Source organism: Gymnogyps californianus, chromosome 4 (genome assembly GCF_018139145.2).
Source record: "Gymnogyps californianus isolate 813 chromosome 4, ASM1813914v2, whole genome shotgun sequence".
NCBI classification, from domain to species: Eukaryota; Metazoa; Chordata; class Aves; order Accipitriformes; family Cathartidae; genus Gymnogyps; species Gymnogyps californianus.
Window position 1 is genome coordinate 17,926,827 of NC_059474.1, and position 16,227 is coordinate 17,943,053.

Genomic DNA, 16,227 nt, shown 5'->3' on the forward strand with positions numbered 1-16,227 from the left:
AGTTTTTAAATAAAATGCAGTGGTGCATCACAGGCTCTTCATTGCAATATATTACACACACACACACACACACACACACGCGTGCACACACACACACGGATTCCTTCATTAAACAGAAACAGAGATAATCACCACTGGAATAAATAAATTCTGTAATAAAGGTTAATATCCTTCAGATCTCAAATACAGGGTAGGCCTATATCTAAATAAGACTTCTAAGCAGTTGTTCTCAAAGGTATTAACTCAAAATAAAATCACTTATAAAATACTACCTTAACTATTTAATTAATTTCTTATAAATTATTAAAACTAATGTCACTACTTACCTAATCAATCATTTATATTGAAAAGCTGAAATTTTTCCATGGTAGAAATTAATACAGATATTTCTTCAATTAAATACAAAATCCTTATGCTGGATAGCAACTATCAACAGATAGTTAACACCTAATTCAAATGTTTTACTGAAACCAATTGCATGAGCAGAAAATGTTAGAAGAATTCTGTTTTAGAAAAGTATGTATTGTTTAAACATATCACCAAACTCTGAACATGACACTAACTTTTTGCCCTACTATTATCTCCTGTAATTTTTTGCATTTAAGCCTGTACTTTGGAAAAACTTCATTTTCACTGGGTTTACAACTGTATTGATCAAGGAACAAACAAATTTAAAATTTAATGTGCTGTATTTATATAAAGTTACCTATTCATTAATTAGCTCATACCCGATGTTATTAGCATCAATAATAACTTTTAGCTTCAGGTTTCTTACTGGAAGTGATACATACAAATTTGTATTTTTATTGTCCCACACAGATTTGAAAGTTTAGAGCTTAAAAACAGCCAACTACGCTCAGTAATTCCTCATGTTTTTTCCTTCTCCTGTAATACTTAGTATGAAACAGTATATATTCAAAATCAAGCATCTAGATGATACTAACTCATAAAAGCATAAGATAATTGTGATGGTACTAGTTGAAATTGCGATTATATTTAAACTGAAATAATTGAAGTCTTAAAAAGAAAAAATCCCTCTTTGCACTTACAATCTAAAGTAAAACCAGCATTATTCAAGGGAATGTCACTGTCAGGATTTAACTGTTTTTGAAACGCCACTTCACTGAGATGAGTCTGAGTGTTACTCAGTCAACAAACTCAGGAGTCATGAGGCGTTGAAATGTTATCCCTACACTTGTGAAAACAAAGCTTATTCTAGTAATACAATTACAGATAAAAACTAATTGCCCTCCCCACCACCATTAATAATGTTTTGAAAGGCCAGATAGAAAAAAAGTGAACACGGCACTAGGTCTTCAATATTTTGTTTGTAAATCACAGTAAATTTGTTAAGTACTAATTTGTTAAAAAGATGACTATAGTACAGTCTTTTTAGACTGAATCTCTAGACAGATATCTTTCTGTCTGTCTAGACTTGCAAGGCATGTCTAATGGAGTTTCACTGGAGAGCTTTAATCGTAGAGGCCCTGTATCCATAACTGCTATTTAAAATATGCTTACTGGTGGAAGAAACTTCCAGAGCCCTAAAGCCTTCTCAAAGTCAGTAACCAAAATTTCCAAAGGCCTCAAAACTGCTTTGAATTTGCTATGTGGAGATCAGCCTGTTGTATAAAGTAATATCCTGGTTATCACAGACATACTGGACATTATTCTAATACGGTTTATTTCCTGGTTATCTACCCTTGTGTAACATCTATAATCCGCTTTCCCTTAAAGTGTGTTAGTTTCTAAAGCTGACAGACAACTTAACTTCATCTATTCTACTGTAATAGTACCAGACACCAAATGATCTTCCAAGTATGTGAAAACACATCGACTCCTTACTCGGTCACCATTTGGGAACAGAGCTTACTACACAAACAAATTAAAGCATTAAAGCAACACATTTTCTTTAAAGTGTCTCTCTGTAGAGATATCCATATGTTTAAACAAACTAATTTTTAGTAGCTTTTCAATACAATTATGGAATTATGTTTCAGTTTCCTGTAAGTCCTTCCTATAGTCCTTTAAATTTGTGTTGTCACACAGTAGTTTAGACTATCCTCAAGATAAAAGGCTTAAACAATACACAATTGCATACTTCCTTCACAGAACAGTCTTACACTTCCTACAAATCACACACAAAAAGAGGGCTAGAGAGAGTGGGTAGGAAATGGAGGGGTTGAGAGGTGAGAGGATCAATACGCAGTGCTCCCCCAGTACCTTTTGTGCACAATCTCTCTGAAGACAAAAGTTAAGCATGGAATGACGTTATTTCCCTGCTGGAAGGCAGGGGTAGTTAATACCATGGAGTGGGGATTGACTGGAGTCCAAAATTGCACAAAGGCAGAGATGTGATAAGTACTAGCCTTTCAGCGTACTATCTTATGTATAAAAAAAAAAGTAAAACTTTGCCTCCTCCACAAATCCAAAAAGCTATCAGGAAAGAGCTCTATCAGAGGACTCCCGAAAGATGTCCTTCCCTAGCGTTCTGTCCTCTGTCGTCTCAGCCACAGACAAGATAGATCAATCTAGCAACTTCTTTGCAGACTGGGAACAGGAACAAAACTGGGAACAGAATATACTTTCAAGTACTCATATGAACAGCATAGAACTATTATAGAAATATAAATTTGTCTTATAGAAATGTTTGTTTTCTGACTTCACTAAGTAAATACATCCCTCAAAAAAAGCTGTATATTATCAGTAATATATAATAGATAATTTTTAGCTGCAAACTAAAGGATGTAACTGTTATAAAATTCATTTTCTGAATTTCTTCTCATTTATGAGTAATGCATCAATTCTGAGAAATCATCCTTCCTTAAAGCTACTATTTCTGATATATAAAATTCTCATAGTAAATTAGTCATTATGTGCTTAATTTGTACAGTTGTTGATCTTATGCCACTGCTAATAAACTTGTGCCTCAGGAGTAAGTCAAATGAGTCAGTGTACAGGTTTTTGTTTCTTTCTTTTTTTTTTTACTGAATGAGCAAATCAATCACACATCAGTGTTGTAAATTTATGTGCAAAAGCATTGAAGTGCTTTACTACAAATTACAACGTAGAAACACGTTAACTAAACAATTAAATTCATACAATCAGATTTAGGAATATAACAACACAAAGAAGAAACAGAATTACAGTACATTTACAACACAAGACAAATACATGGAATTCATTAGAAAATATTGTAATAAATAATTCATGAATTATAGTGCAATTGATTTATGCATAAATATAACTAATTGCCTAAAAATCAGTTGTTAACAAAAATCTGTCAAAAATCAAGGCAGCCACAGAGTTTTACTAAATTACTGCGACAATGGAAATACTGCGATTAAAAACCAAATACAAGTATTTGTACTGTAAACAACTAAAAAAATCAGTCTCACTAAATTTAATATACAATTTAATATAAAATTGTCATTAGCTACCAGAAATGGTTTAAACAGCTTTACTGAGCAGTAGTTCTAAAAACAGAGGCACTGTTTTTTAATATAAAATACTTGAGAAACATTCAAATAAGTAGAAAGCATGTAGGGCTTGCTTTCGCCTTCATTTAAAATTCTGCTGAAACAGGAATTTTCAGAAATTGTCAATTATTAAGTAGTGACTGGTAACTGAATTTATAAAACAGTTCAAAATGTGTAATTTAAATGACATTTAATGGAATACGTAGGGGTTGGGGAAGGAGAATCTACACATTTCCCTGCCTTTCCTTAGTTGTGTAATCAAAGGTTAGCCTAATAATTAGAAACAAATAATTCTGTTCCTTTAAACACTTACAGGTTGAGTATCATCTATAAACTATCAAAAAATATTTTAATATACTATTTCTGACCAAAAAATAAATACAAGTACTAAAATGTTGAAAATTAATTATAATATTACATACAAAACTACTGAGTACTGTTAAGTCAATAGTAAAATGATCCCTGATTTTATGAATCCTGTTAATTTTTTGGTCAGGTCATCTTTTAAATGATATAAAAAGAGTACTGTAACTTGCCTTCAATATAAACTTCTGACTCAAATTTATAACATTGTCTGAGGAGTAGAAAACATCAGTATGGTACAAGTATTAGGCAATGTATTGAAGCCCAAAATTTTTGCAAGTAAAACTGTATAAAGACAGATCTTGAAACATTTAAGGTTTTTTCAACTTCATTTTTCAGTGGGGATATATTCACAAATTAATCCTTCTGACCCTCACAAAATATGGCTTAATTCTTTTAAAATGAAAGATGACCCTGACATCTGCTGTTTTGTGACCTCCTTGTTATCAGGTACAGTTCTGCTTAAAAAAAAGGATTCATTCTGTAATATGCAAGTAAACCTTAATCACTGAAGAAGATTCAGTATAGATCTGAGAGACCAAAGAAGTGAGACACTGGTTGTGCAGTTTCAAAGGATTATTCCATTTTAAAATGGAAGTTGTTATTTTTTAGTAGCGTTAATAAGTACGGGCTAGATTTTGCCATCAACATTGCATCTCCACTGAATTTAATGGCAAGTTTATCTATAAATCAAATTACCGGATGTGGCCCATAAGTATCTAATGTTCCGTTTCAGTTATATAATTAACCTATACACATGCAAATTTAAGTGGGGAAAAAAATGTATGCATGTGCACCAAATGTATAAAAGTTGGAGAAAAGTCTTTTTCTATGTCAAATTAGATGCATACAGAAAAAATTACATTTTGAGAGGAAAAGGGCATTGATGTTCAGTATTGAATGTATGAAGCAAGCCCCCATTCTTCATATGTAGACATATACTTTGTGATATTACACAAAAAAAATTAAGTATGATATAAAGTCCAATGTGAATACTTTGAAATTCATGTAAAAACTGCAATATGAAGGTAATTGGTCTCCCTTAAATTCTATTAAAAGTTACGTATTTAAAGTGAACTGCCTAACTTCTAACTACCAAATTTATAAAGAATTTATATTACTGAAAGTTCAAAACAGCTTCACTGTTTAATATTTGTATTTCTATCAAGACCCTGAACTGCAAATTTGGTTATTAGCAAAATGATAATGTAACTTGGTATTCATTTTGATAAACTGAAAATGTTTTGAAATGTCACAGCAGCAAATACATTACAGTTACAGTGAGGTTTTTCAATAGGAGTGTGACACAATCCTTAAATAAATTTTAAGTAGTCATAACATCAACTAACCAGCACGTTTAAACAAAAAACCAAACAAACCCAAACCATTCTCAAGCTCATTCTGTGCACATTATGAACATGCTCTAAGTTGCATTCCAACTTTCTTTTTAAACCTTACAAGTTACCTTATTTGTCAAACTAAAAAGGAAAATTATGTTAAAGTTTAAATTATTTTATGCTCTTAGTATTCCATCTTATTTCATATTTAATAATTCTATCACTACAGTAATTTCTCAGGTTTCATAAGTGTACACTTTGTAAACACCAATTTCTTTCTAAACCAACAACAAAATTTTCTTAAAATGATAAAAAATGCAGTTTATGCCTGCTAAACACACATTTTTAGTAATGAAATGTTTTTCTTACTTGTATTGGATATTTAAGTAACGATGAACTTTTTTTCTTTCACAGAATGTACTATATCCTACTAATACTTCACAAATCCACTTCCTTGTAAGGAACTAGCTTTTTAAAAAAATCCCTTGATTTGTATAATCTGAGTTACTTACAATTTATTGCAAGTATTCTGTGAAGTATAAAAGTCTGCTAACCCTTGGTTGTGTATTTCCATAATAAGATGGATTATTGAATGGGTACAGTGGTTCTTCACCAATTAAAAATTATGCTTCACATGACAAATACTTGTTTTCCCAAAACATCTTTATGCTATTGACTACTAAATAAAACCTGAATCTTTTCACCTATTTATACAAGGATTATATTAAATACACACTATCAGAATTAAGTGAGCAACTCTATAATTCTGTCCACAGTGAAAACCCTGAATAAAACTATTTTTCAAAAGGCATGTATGTGGTTTTTGAACTGTATAATTTCACGTCTTCTGTCAGAGTGAGCATATGTATTTCTCACACAGTGTGTGTATACAGACATACATACACACACACAAAACAATTCGCTAACAATTATTCTACACAGGCTTGCTACTATTTTTGCAGCTGCCAGTCCCTGATTCTGTCATATTAAATAAGCCAGTATCTGGTAATCGGAGTTTCTTCTTCGGCGGAGTCTTCAACGTTCCAGATCTTTCTTTTACTTTATATTCTAAAGTGCTGTGAGGTACCCCATAAATTCCTTGTGCTTTGGAAACACTCATTTTCCCACTCATTACCATTGCAATTGCTTCTTCCATTATTTCATGATCATACTGCCGATAACGGCCACGTTTTTTTCTTGGTTGCTTATTATCCTTACGATCCAAACTATCTTCTGTATTTTCTGAGGTTCCATCTACTGTCCCATTCTTAGCATTAAGACACAAAGGAGAGAGGTCCCCATGCAGAAAGTAGGAGTCAACACTTGAGTGAGTTACAGGTCCAGAACATTCAATTTTGTTCTGTTTAGGGAGTATATTTTTCAATTTTTGAAGAGCTGATCCTTCTAAGACTGAGGAGGTTTTAGAAACGTGGTACATAACATCCAGAAGACCAGCAGTATCAGACTGTGGTTTGGACACAGAACTTATTCTTAGCTGAGGAATTTTTAATTGTACAGTAGGACTTGAAGTTTCATATTGTAGATTTTCACTTTTTTCTTTAAATTGAGTGACCATTCTCTGTAGAGTTAACTGGTGGAGGTAACTGGAAGCTGTTGGGAATTTTAATTCTGAGGTTTCAAGTAGACTGAGTTTACTTTTTTCTGTGCGCTCTGCTTGAGCTCTTGCCCACAAGGCTACTTTTTGTAGGACTGCACAAGTTTCTTTACTGTCTTTAAATGAATAACTATCATTGAAATCTCGAGTTTTGTTTTTAAAAGGTGCAGGCTTTCCTGCTGGTAAGGCTTCTAAGTGGAGAAGTAAAGTTTTTTGAGGTATGCCATAAAGTATGCCTGCTTTATTTATGTCCAGTGCTCCAGACTGAATGTCTTTCAAAGCTTTTGAGAGCAAACCATCTGCAAACTCAGCACTTCTTTCCACATAGTCCTCTCTGTGTCTGTGTAGTCTCCTGGATGGATGGAATGAAACGATGGTAAACTGATGTATGAGAGACTCTCACACAGCTATGGAAGGGAAGGGTCCACTCCTTTATTATACTCCTTGCTTCGGTAACATCACTGCTTCTGATACTTTTAAGCCTTTGAGATGTGGTAGTTAAATGATTATCCTAGCAAAATGTTACAGTTCTGGTAGGACAGTGCGTCAAAAATCATACGGTGGCTTCTACAGCAGCCCTTCCAAGAACTTTATATCCTAGCTCAGTATTTGATAATATTCTCATGTGCTTGCTATATTCCCTTGTTCACATGCTTGCAGAGCAACACTGTTATAATTTTAATTATACAATTAACGTTCCATTAAATACCCAAATCCTGAAGGAGTTTTTGTTAGTAGAAACGTGACGTTACCGCTAAACAAGTAATAAAAGAGTCAACCCCCTCATAGAAAATTTGCAGCAATAAGTACATAACTACACACAAACATCCCAGACTTACACAAAACTAGGCTTTCTACAACAATAAGATAAAGTGCTGTAGTTAACAACCAAGTCCATTTTGGCAAAATAAAACACAGTTTTAAAAACTTCTAGCCACTATTTACAGCTCTCTAATTACAAAGTCATATTCATTTTAAAACTTCTTCATATCAGCAAATTAATAAAATGCAATTTTACATCATTCAACAAATACTGCTATTGTAGTCCTATTTGTAATAAGTTATTTGGTAAGACGTACAGGTGACAAAAAGGGTCCTGCTATGGCTAGTGGATGGGAGGATGCCAAGATCATAACAAAATCCAACAAAACAATGTGTTTCACTAGTTTTGTGGTAGCTTTCAGCAGATGCAATAACGTTTTTCTTGCTGAATACAGAAATTTAACCATTTGCCACCACACACCATAGTCAGAACCATGATGTAAGTATAAGTATGATGATTAAGAGCTCTCTCTCACGCGCGCACTTGCTCTCTCTCTTATTAAGGAATATTATAGACAATAGTCATTTAACTTGTTCATGTTAGTTGAAGAATATTTTAAATCTAAATATTAACATGGTCATTTTTGTCCAAAATTGAAGTTTCCTAAATAAACTCTGAAAGAATATATTTACATTTTCTTCTACTATCCTATTACTTTTAATGTGTTATATAATCAATTTTCAGTTCATTTTTAGTAACATGAACTAAAGTTTGGTGATTGTTCTGATAACTTTTCTTTAAACAGAAAAAAAGGAAAAAGACAAATGAAACATATGATATATACATAGACACACACTTATGAGTGACAAAAATTCTTTTGAAAGCAAAATAGGAACCACATGTGTGTGTCAGTATATACAAATATGTTATGAACATAAAACCTGACTTCAGAGAAGAGAAACCTGGATTATCTTTTACATAAGCCGAAGAGAGTCCTAAACGTTGCTTACCCAGACACTGAGTTTTCAGAACACAATGGATCGTATTTTGGTTCTTCCAACCTCGCGCTTTTCTTTGTAGAGAGATCTAGCACTCCATCCCCTGCAAAGAATGAGTAGTGATGATAGCAGTTGTTTAAGGATGATCTCAGAAATTCTGTTAGCAAATGTTTGTATCTATGGCACAATTTTTAAGCAGTGACTTTATCTTGTAAAATTTCTGACATCTTATTCCTGTAACAATGTCAGCTGTCAGCAAATGGTTTTATATATTTGATTTGTAAAAAAACTTTTTAAGAAAAAATAAAAAATAAACCCATTCAGAAATAATAAAATTTAAAAGAAGAATCTGTCTTAAACAGAAACACGTGACTGCTTTCCTAAAAATCACGTATGCATATATATTGCACTGTTTAGTCTCAAGGCAACCAAAGCAATGCACTTGATATGATTACTATTCATATATTCATATTTACATACTGTAAACAAACAAGCCTGATACTGAAGTTAAAACTGACATAACTAAATCATAGGCTTACAGGATAATTCAGGCTACTAGGGATCTCAGGAGGTCTCTAGACCAACCTCCTGCTCAGAGCAGGGTCAGCTATGAGACCAGACCAGGTTACTGGATGAGAAAGCAGTACCCCAGTACTGGGAAGAGAGCTCAGCCCAATACAGAGTTTTAAGCATATGAGACCTATGTCATTAAAGGTTCTAAGAGTTTGTTTATACATATTCCCCCTGCCACCCCCAGACATATGTAATAATGAAACTAGAGATATGGAAAGACCTAAACTAGGGTGGGAGTCCACTCTGTTAAGTCACTGGCAAATATTAAATTCAAGATTTATAGTTGGCTTTTGAAGTCTATGAAGTATTGAAATAAAAACCATATTTTTTTAAAATCAATATTTAAGAACATTGAAAATTAAAGAAACTAATTAGCACCTGAAATACTCCTTCTACTTTAAGTTTTTGCTTTTTAAAAAAGTCACATTTAAATTACAGATAAATCCCCTAAATACATTTAATTTCATACCTTTCTTCCTTGGTTCTTTGTTTCAAACTTGGGCTGTTTTGTGTGCCTGAGCTCTGCAAATCCAATTTTGAGTTTCAACATGTAGCTCGACATTCAACTCTACAAGCAAACTTATGCTACCCCTTTTTACATTAGTGTCATTTTCATGTTACTGTGTATTATTTCTAAAACATCAATCAACTGTATATATTTTCCCACAGCCTCAGATGCAGACATGAAGCACTGGCTGAATAGTCCAAATGCCAACGCTTGCATAAGAAGTCACAAAAATCTAGGGTAACTCTCCTTTATACCAATACTGCAAAGAAATAGTTTTGTGTAATAATCAAATCCAGCTATTTGTTTTGGACTGTTTTTAACAGTTTTTGACTGTTTAATACTACTACTTTGTATTATTTGAAGAAGGGTAAAGAGAGAAAAAGTAGCATTGTAAGTCAGCATAAGGGGGAAAAATATTTATAAATATGCCACTTGTCAAAGATGCTCCTTTTCTCCTGAATATGTTCCTTTCAAAGTCTTCCTTAACCCTAAGAAAGTTAAAGGAAGGACCAGTTAATGTTAATCAGTCTCTCTGACGCAGTGACATTCCAGAAGGAAAAGCCAATTAAAAACACTACAGAAATATTGTACAGGGACTATTTGGCCTACCCAGCTGTAAAGTATCCCAAATACCTAAGCTCGCAATGTCCCTGAGTCTTGTGCAACAGACAGATTTCATCTGTTGTGTTCTGTCAGTCATACAAAGTACATCTCCCTTTCTTAAGTGTTTGTGTGTTCCCTTTCACAACAGTTTCTCCATCTTCAGTTGATATTCATAGGCACTATGACAAAAAAGTTTAGAAGAGATCACTGGACAAAGTCACTGGAGAAAGAACTACTTCAAAGCTCACAACTCATCAAGTTATGAAGAGCTAATCATCTCTCTCTCTCTTCAATCTACAAAAAAATTGAAGCTAACTAGATTTTTAGGAAGAAAAACCCTAACAAACAAAACCCAAAGACTCTTGCAAGATTCCATAACGAAATCTAACCAAAATAATTTTCATTTCCAATCTTTCAGAATTGGCTTTGACAACACAAGGCCACTAATAAGTTGAAAAATTACTAAAAAGAACACAGTACTGAAAATGTAGGCTCCTGAAACAAAAAATTAGATACATTTTGGGCCTCTAAAGCGTAAGCAGAACTGAAGAGTCATTCCAGGTTCAAGACAGTTGGTACCTCCAACACAGCAAATGCATTCATTAAGTATATGACACCTCCCTGAAGACAATGCTTTATGGGAAGATTATCCTCAGTAAAAAGAGTCGAAAGAGAACCACGCAAGAAATTTGTTACACATACAAAATACCAGATAAAGTCACTACACACCAGGCTTTTATTCAGTGATTTCACTCAAATGAAAAAAAACCCAAACCCACAAAAAACCCAAAAACAAAAATCAAAAAACCCAACAAACCAAACAACACAACCCCCCCCCCCCCCCCAAATTGATGCAGAAAGGGATGATAAGTAAAAAAAGATTCATTAAAAATACACAGTAGCTCCTAGTTTTGGTAAATCTTCCTGCTTTGTAGTAGTATTTATTATTATTATAATGAAGGAACACCTACAATTGGTAGGAAAGTGAGAACATTTGCTATAAAGCTTTAAGACATAATGAAATGCTACCTAATGAAATGAATTTACGTATATATACACAGTAGAGATGTTCACTTTGCTTCATTAGGTACAAGACCAAAAAGTTTGCAAAGAGGCATCCTACAGGTGGACAATGAACCTTGAAAACCTGTTACTTGCACGGTAGGAATAGGGTTTTTTTTAAACCGAGCCAGAACTTTCTATTATTTCTATCAAATCACTCAAAACAAGTATTTAGGCAAGAATTCTGGACAGGAACCGAATGACATCAGGAACAGAAAAACCACTCTGTAAGGTGGTTTATAATAAAAGACATGGAATTACTTCCACTCTTTAGCTGAAGCCATAACTACTAAGGCAACAGTCTTCAGAAACAATACTATATAACACTGGATAATATAGAAAAAAATTAGAAGTTTTCCAGGTCTGCTGCTCATGGTCTTCTTGTGAAGTTATTTCTGTGCAAATTAAATTATTTTGATCTTCAAAGAAATAGCTCAACCTCTGACCTTTGCTTCTCAGCACCAGATCATCAGGTGCAGCAATACCAAGATATAACTAAGTGTGATCAAAGGTCATCTTCAAAATAATCAGGACCACAATCACCTGAAACTCCTCCAGACTTGTGATGTTAGAGAAACAGCGGGGGAAGAGCAAGTAACAGAAACTGTATGGGTCATCCTTGAGTTTCTACAATTGGTATTCCTGTACTGATTCTAGCAAACTTCTCTGGTTTTTTTTCTGGGTTTCAGGAAACCTCTCACTAGCTATTATGAACTGCCTTACTAGGTCAGACAACCTACTCAGCCCAGTGCTCAGTCTCCAGGCATGGAAAAAACTCCACTCCTAGCGTGGGAGAGCACATCAGCCTGGCCACTACCTGCAGCTCATTCCTCTCCTGCTCTCCCAGTAGCTGCTATCATTGGATTATGGATCTCAGAGACACATCCCTGCCTACTCTAGCTTTAGTTTCTGCCCTTGGTTCTGTTAGCTAGGAAGTTGTCTAAGGCCTTTTTTGAACCCAGTGACACTGTCCATCTCCACAACCTCCTGTCACAGCAGTTCCTGATGTTCACAAACTGCTGTGCAAAAGCTGCCCCTTACCTATTTTTTACCAAAGTTTCAGCAAGCCCTGCATAGTGCTAATATTGTGAGATTTAGTAAATAATAACTCTCCCTTTACCTCATCCATCATACCATGGTAAACCTTGATAAGGTTTTTCATAGCAACAAAATGACACTGTCTTGTCTTCAATACCTTTCCTTTTGCTGGCTATCTTCTGTGCTGCTGCACATGGAAACAATGTTTTCAGAGAACTGTCAGTAAGAATGCCAAAGCCTTTTATTAATTCTTAACTACTGCTTTGACAGTTAAGACAGCCCCTTTTTACTGACCTGATGTGCTATTTTGTAAAATGAAAAACTACCACATGAAAAGTATATGGCTATATATTGGGTGCCCATAGCAAGGTCTTGGCAGCATCTGTGAGGAGAGGCCAGGGGCTGCCCTGTGCCGGACACAGGCACAATAAGGTGTTATATTGCTACTTTAGAGTTCCTGCATGCATATATTTGAGCTGCCCTATGGGAAAAGTTTTAGCTTATTTGCCTTACGCTGTTGAAGATTTCTTGTAACCTACTTAAGATATGTTATTTCCATTGCTTGCAGAGGACCTTTGATATTTGATGCCCCAGTGACCTTGTCCTGCAAGCCCAGCAGCCATTTGGGCAGAACCTCTGGGAAAAAATATTTAACAAAGGGCAAAAAGTGCCGGACAGAGAGAAAAAAAGGGAACAAAAAGAATGAAAAAACAGAGGGAAGCCCCATGGCAGAGGAAAATGGTAGGGAGAAACCATTAGGTACAGACTATGGACACCCCATACCCACTCCCCTTGCACCACAGGAGTGGTGGTGGTCACAAGGGAATCTGGAGTGAAGCCGAGCCTGGGAAAGGGGGAAGGAAAGTTGCTGTTGTAATGTGTCTTTTTGTTTCCACTACGTGAATTAATAATTATTTATTTTATTTGGCAATAATTTAAGTTAATTTTCCCCAAGCAGAGCCTGTTTTGCCCATGATGGCAAGTTGTAAGCAATGACCATGTCCCTTAACTCATGAGCTCTCCTTCCTGTTCTTCCCATTTTCTCCCCTGTGCCATTGAGACGGAAGCAAGCAAGGAGCTTGGCTATTAGTAACCATGGCAGTCAAGGAAGAAATAAACACGTACTCCCCTCAAAAATGTACCATTTTAGGCGACCTTTTCACGCAGAAGTATTAAACAAACTGTTTCTTGAATGTATTTACAACTCATACAATTTATCTTTGAGAACACAGGATGTGTACCTTCAAAAAGCATAGTATTTTCCCCAATACATATGGTAAGAACAGTATATTAAGAAAATAAAAGGTTATTTTCAGTAATGTTTGGAATTCTTTCACTAGCCCTGAACATAGCAATCAAGAGGCCACAGATGCTGTGATCCCAGTTGCCATACTAACTTCAGTGAGGATTTTCAAGAGATATGAAACCACTTATTTTTCAAAAATTAAGAATTGTTTCCAAATTCTGATACATTATTCAGAAATCTTTATTTTGCTACAAATTTTGGTGTAATCACATGCACATTGTTAAACTGGATAATAAAATACTATTTTAAATAATTTAAACAGAATTTTTGATTTGTATTACCCTTACTTTTCCTACTTCTTCAGCAATAGCCAACAACACTGACAAAGCTACCAGATAGCTGTAAAAAGTTCACACAGCAATGTCACACAGTGGAAGACATCAGAAGGTAGCTGGCAATCTATGATGGATCAATGAAACAAGGAAATCTATGCAAATTCTCTTGCATTTTTCTGCTGTTTACACACTATCATTGTTTCTAGAAGATACAGCAACAAGAATAAGCTTGTGTAGCTAAACTAACAGATTATTTATTTGTACTGCTTATACTTCTGCCTCTTGTAAGTCACTTTGCTTACCAGCTTGAGAGTGATAACTCTGCCATATCTATCAAGGGAAAGAAGCCTCTGCATCAAAGTTAGCTGCTGCTGGGAACACTCCCCAAAGAGGTCAGCATCATGACTGCACAAGAAAATAGTTAAGTTGCTGCAGGATATTCCAAGACTGTTCCTCACTCAATATTTTACTCTGCAAGGATGCTGCTTTTTCATTGGCTTAGTTTGGAGGACAAGTAATATTGCAAAAGCACACAATACCACCCTATTTTTGTTAGATGCAGTGCATGCAAAACAAATTTTCTTTCACTATATATTCTTTTCAAGGCTTGGGAAGTCTTAGAGTTACATGGATTAGGAAAAAAGAGCAAGACACAGGTATTTCTGGGGACAGTTGCTTCTAATTGACTGACAGTGAAGTAATTGCCTGATTAGTTATAAGCAAGGTGCACAGGAATTAAAGTACCCTGCTAAGTTACCACACTTCCACATGTAGAAGAACGCAGAGCATAATCTGGGACTCTGCTATCAGTCAGGTGCCAGGTAGACAGACATACCTGGATGCCAGTGCTTAAATACTCAGTACTGAATGATTCAGTACCAGGGGTGCAATGGGTTGACCTTGGCCAGTAGCTAGACCTCCACTCAGCCACCCTCTCACTCCCCCTCCCCAACAAGGGAGCAGGGAGAAATAAGATGAAAAAGGTCATCAAGATCAATACAGGGAGATGACTTACCAATTACCATCACAGTCAAAACAGACTTAGGGAAAATTAATTTATTGCAAATTAAAATAGATTTGGATAATGAGAAAAAGACAAAAAATGAAGCACACCCCCACCCCACCTTTTCCCAGGCTCAACTTCACTCCCAACTCCTCTATCTCTCTTTCCCATTCCCAAGTGGTACAGGCAGGATTGAGAATGGGGGTTACAGTCCGTACAACTCCTCTCTTCAGTTCCTTCCCTCCTCACACTTTTCCCCTGCTCCACTGTGGATTCTCCACAGGCTGCAGTTCCTTCAGGAAATATCCAGCTGCCCCAGTGTGGGGTCTTTCATGGGCTGCAGTGCGAATATCTGCTCCAGAGTGGTCTCTTCCATGAGCTGCAGGGGAATACCTGCTCCACTGTGGTCCTCTCCATGTGCTGCAGAGAAATACCTGCTCTGGTGCCTGGAGCGCCTCCTCCCCCTCTTTCTCTGACCTTGTTGTTCACCCCGCTGTTTCTCACTCCTCTGCCTGTCCAGCATTTTTGCTTCTTTCTTAAATATGTTTTCACAGAGACACCACAAACCTCACAGTGCTCCACTTTGGCCTGTTGTGGGTCTGTTGCAGAGTTGGCCGTGCCTAGCACAGGGCAGCCCCTGACCTCTTCTCATAGATGCCACCCCTGCAGCCCTCCCCAACTACCAAAACCTTGCCATGTAAACCCAATACACAGGGGTATCAGGTCTGGAAGTGTCAAACCTGAATATTTTGGGAGTACTTCAGAGATGGCCCGCAGATACTGGAGGAAAGTAAGAAGCTTTCTTAAATGAAGATAAGATCATCCAGACATCTTCAGTGGCAGAATCTTTTTTCAGTATTGAGCTAGCACTTAGCTTGGATCTGCTCAGTGCAAAAAATGCTTCTAGTGATCTGGAAAATACAGCTTACTCCTTCCTCTCAACTTAAGTCCAAGAATCATTGCTATAGTAAAGGAACAAGACTGACTGTTTTATTATTTATATCATTCATTTTAAAGACGACTATACTGTAAATACAAAGCAACTGCCTAAACAGAAAATGAACCTGACGTATTTATATTTCGGTCATTATCTGCTTCACAGGATTTGAATTAAAAAGATTTCAACTTTGAGGATCCATCAGAGCAATGTACAAATTTGAACTTCCTACTCTGTTACTGCCACTTCATTTGGAAATTGTAACAGGAATTACAAATAGCAAATAATAAAAACAGTTGCATGACAATTAAAAGACGCTACTAAGAAGGGAATCATGGTATAGCTTTTACGAGTCTCCAGACTGAAG

At 35.6% G+C, this 16,227-nt stretch overlaps 1 protein-coding gene across 4 annotated transcripts in view; it reads right to left on the bottom strand.

The window, feature by feature from the left end:
* The window catches only part of LCORL (ligand dependent nuclear receptor corepressor like), an 87,520-nt gene that overhangs the window by 22,478 nt on the left and 48,815 nt on the right, over positions 1 to 16,227 (bottom strand). Inside the window, exons 6-7 of one of the 4 annotated variants that reach the window (XM_050896034.1) lie at positions 8,568 to 8,658; positions 2,085 to 2,100 (exon numbers count right to left, since the gene is read on the bottom strand). In XM_050896034.1, coding sequence (XP_050751991.1) covers positions 2,085 to 2,100; positions 8,568 to 8,658 — 107 coding nt within the window. Of the gene's footprint in view, positions 1 to 2,084; positions 2,101 to 5,973; positions 7,147 to 8,567; positions 8,659 to 16,227 lie in introns of those variants that run through there. The other 3 variants (XM_050896032.1, XM_050896033.1, XM_050896037.1) reach the window with 3 other exon arrangements.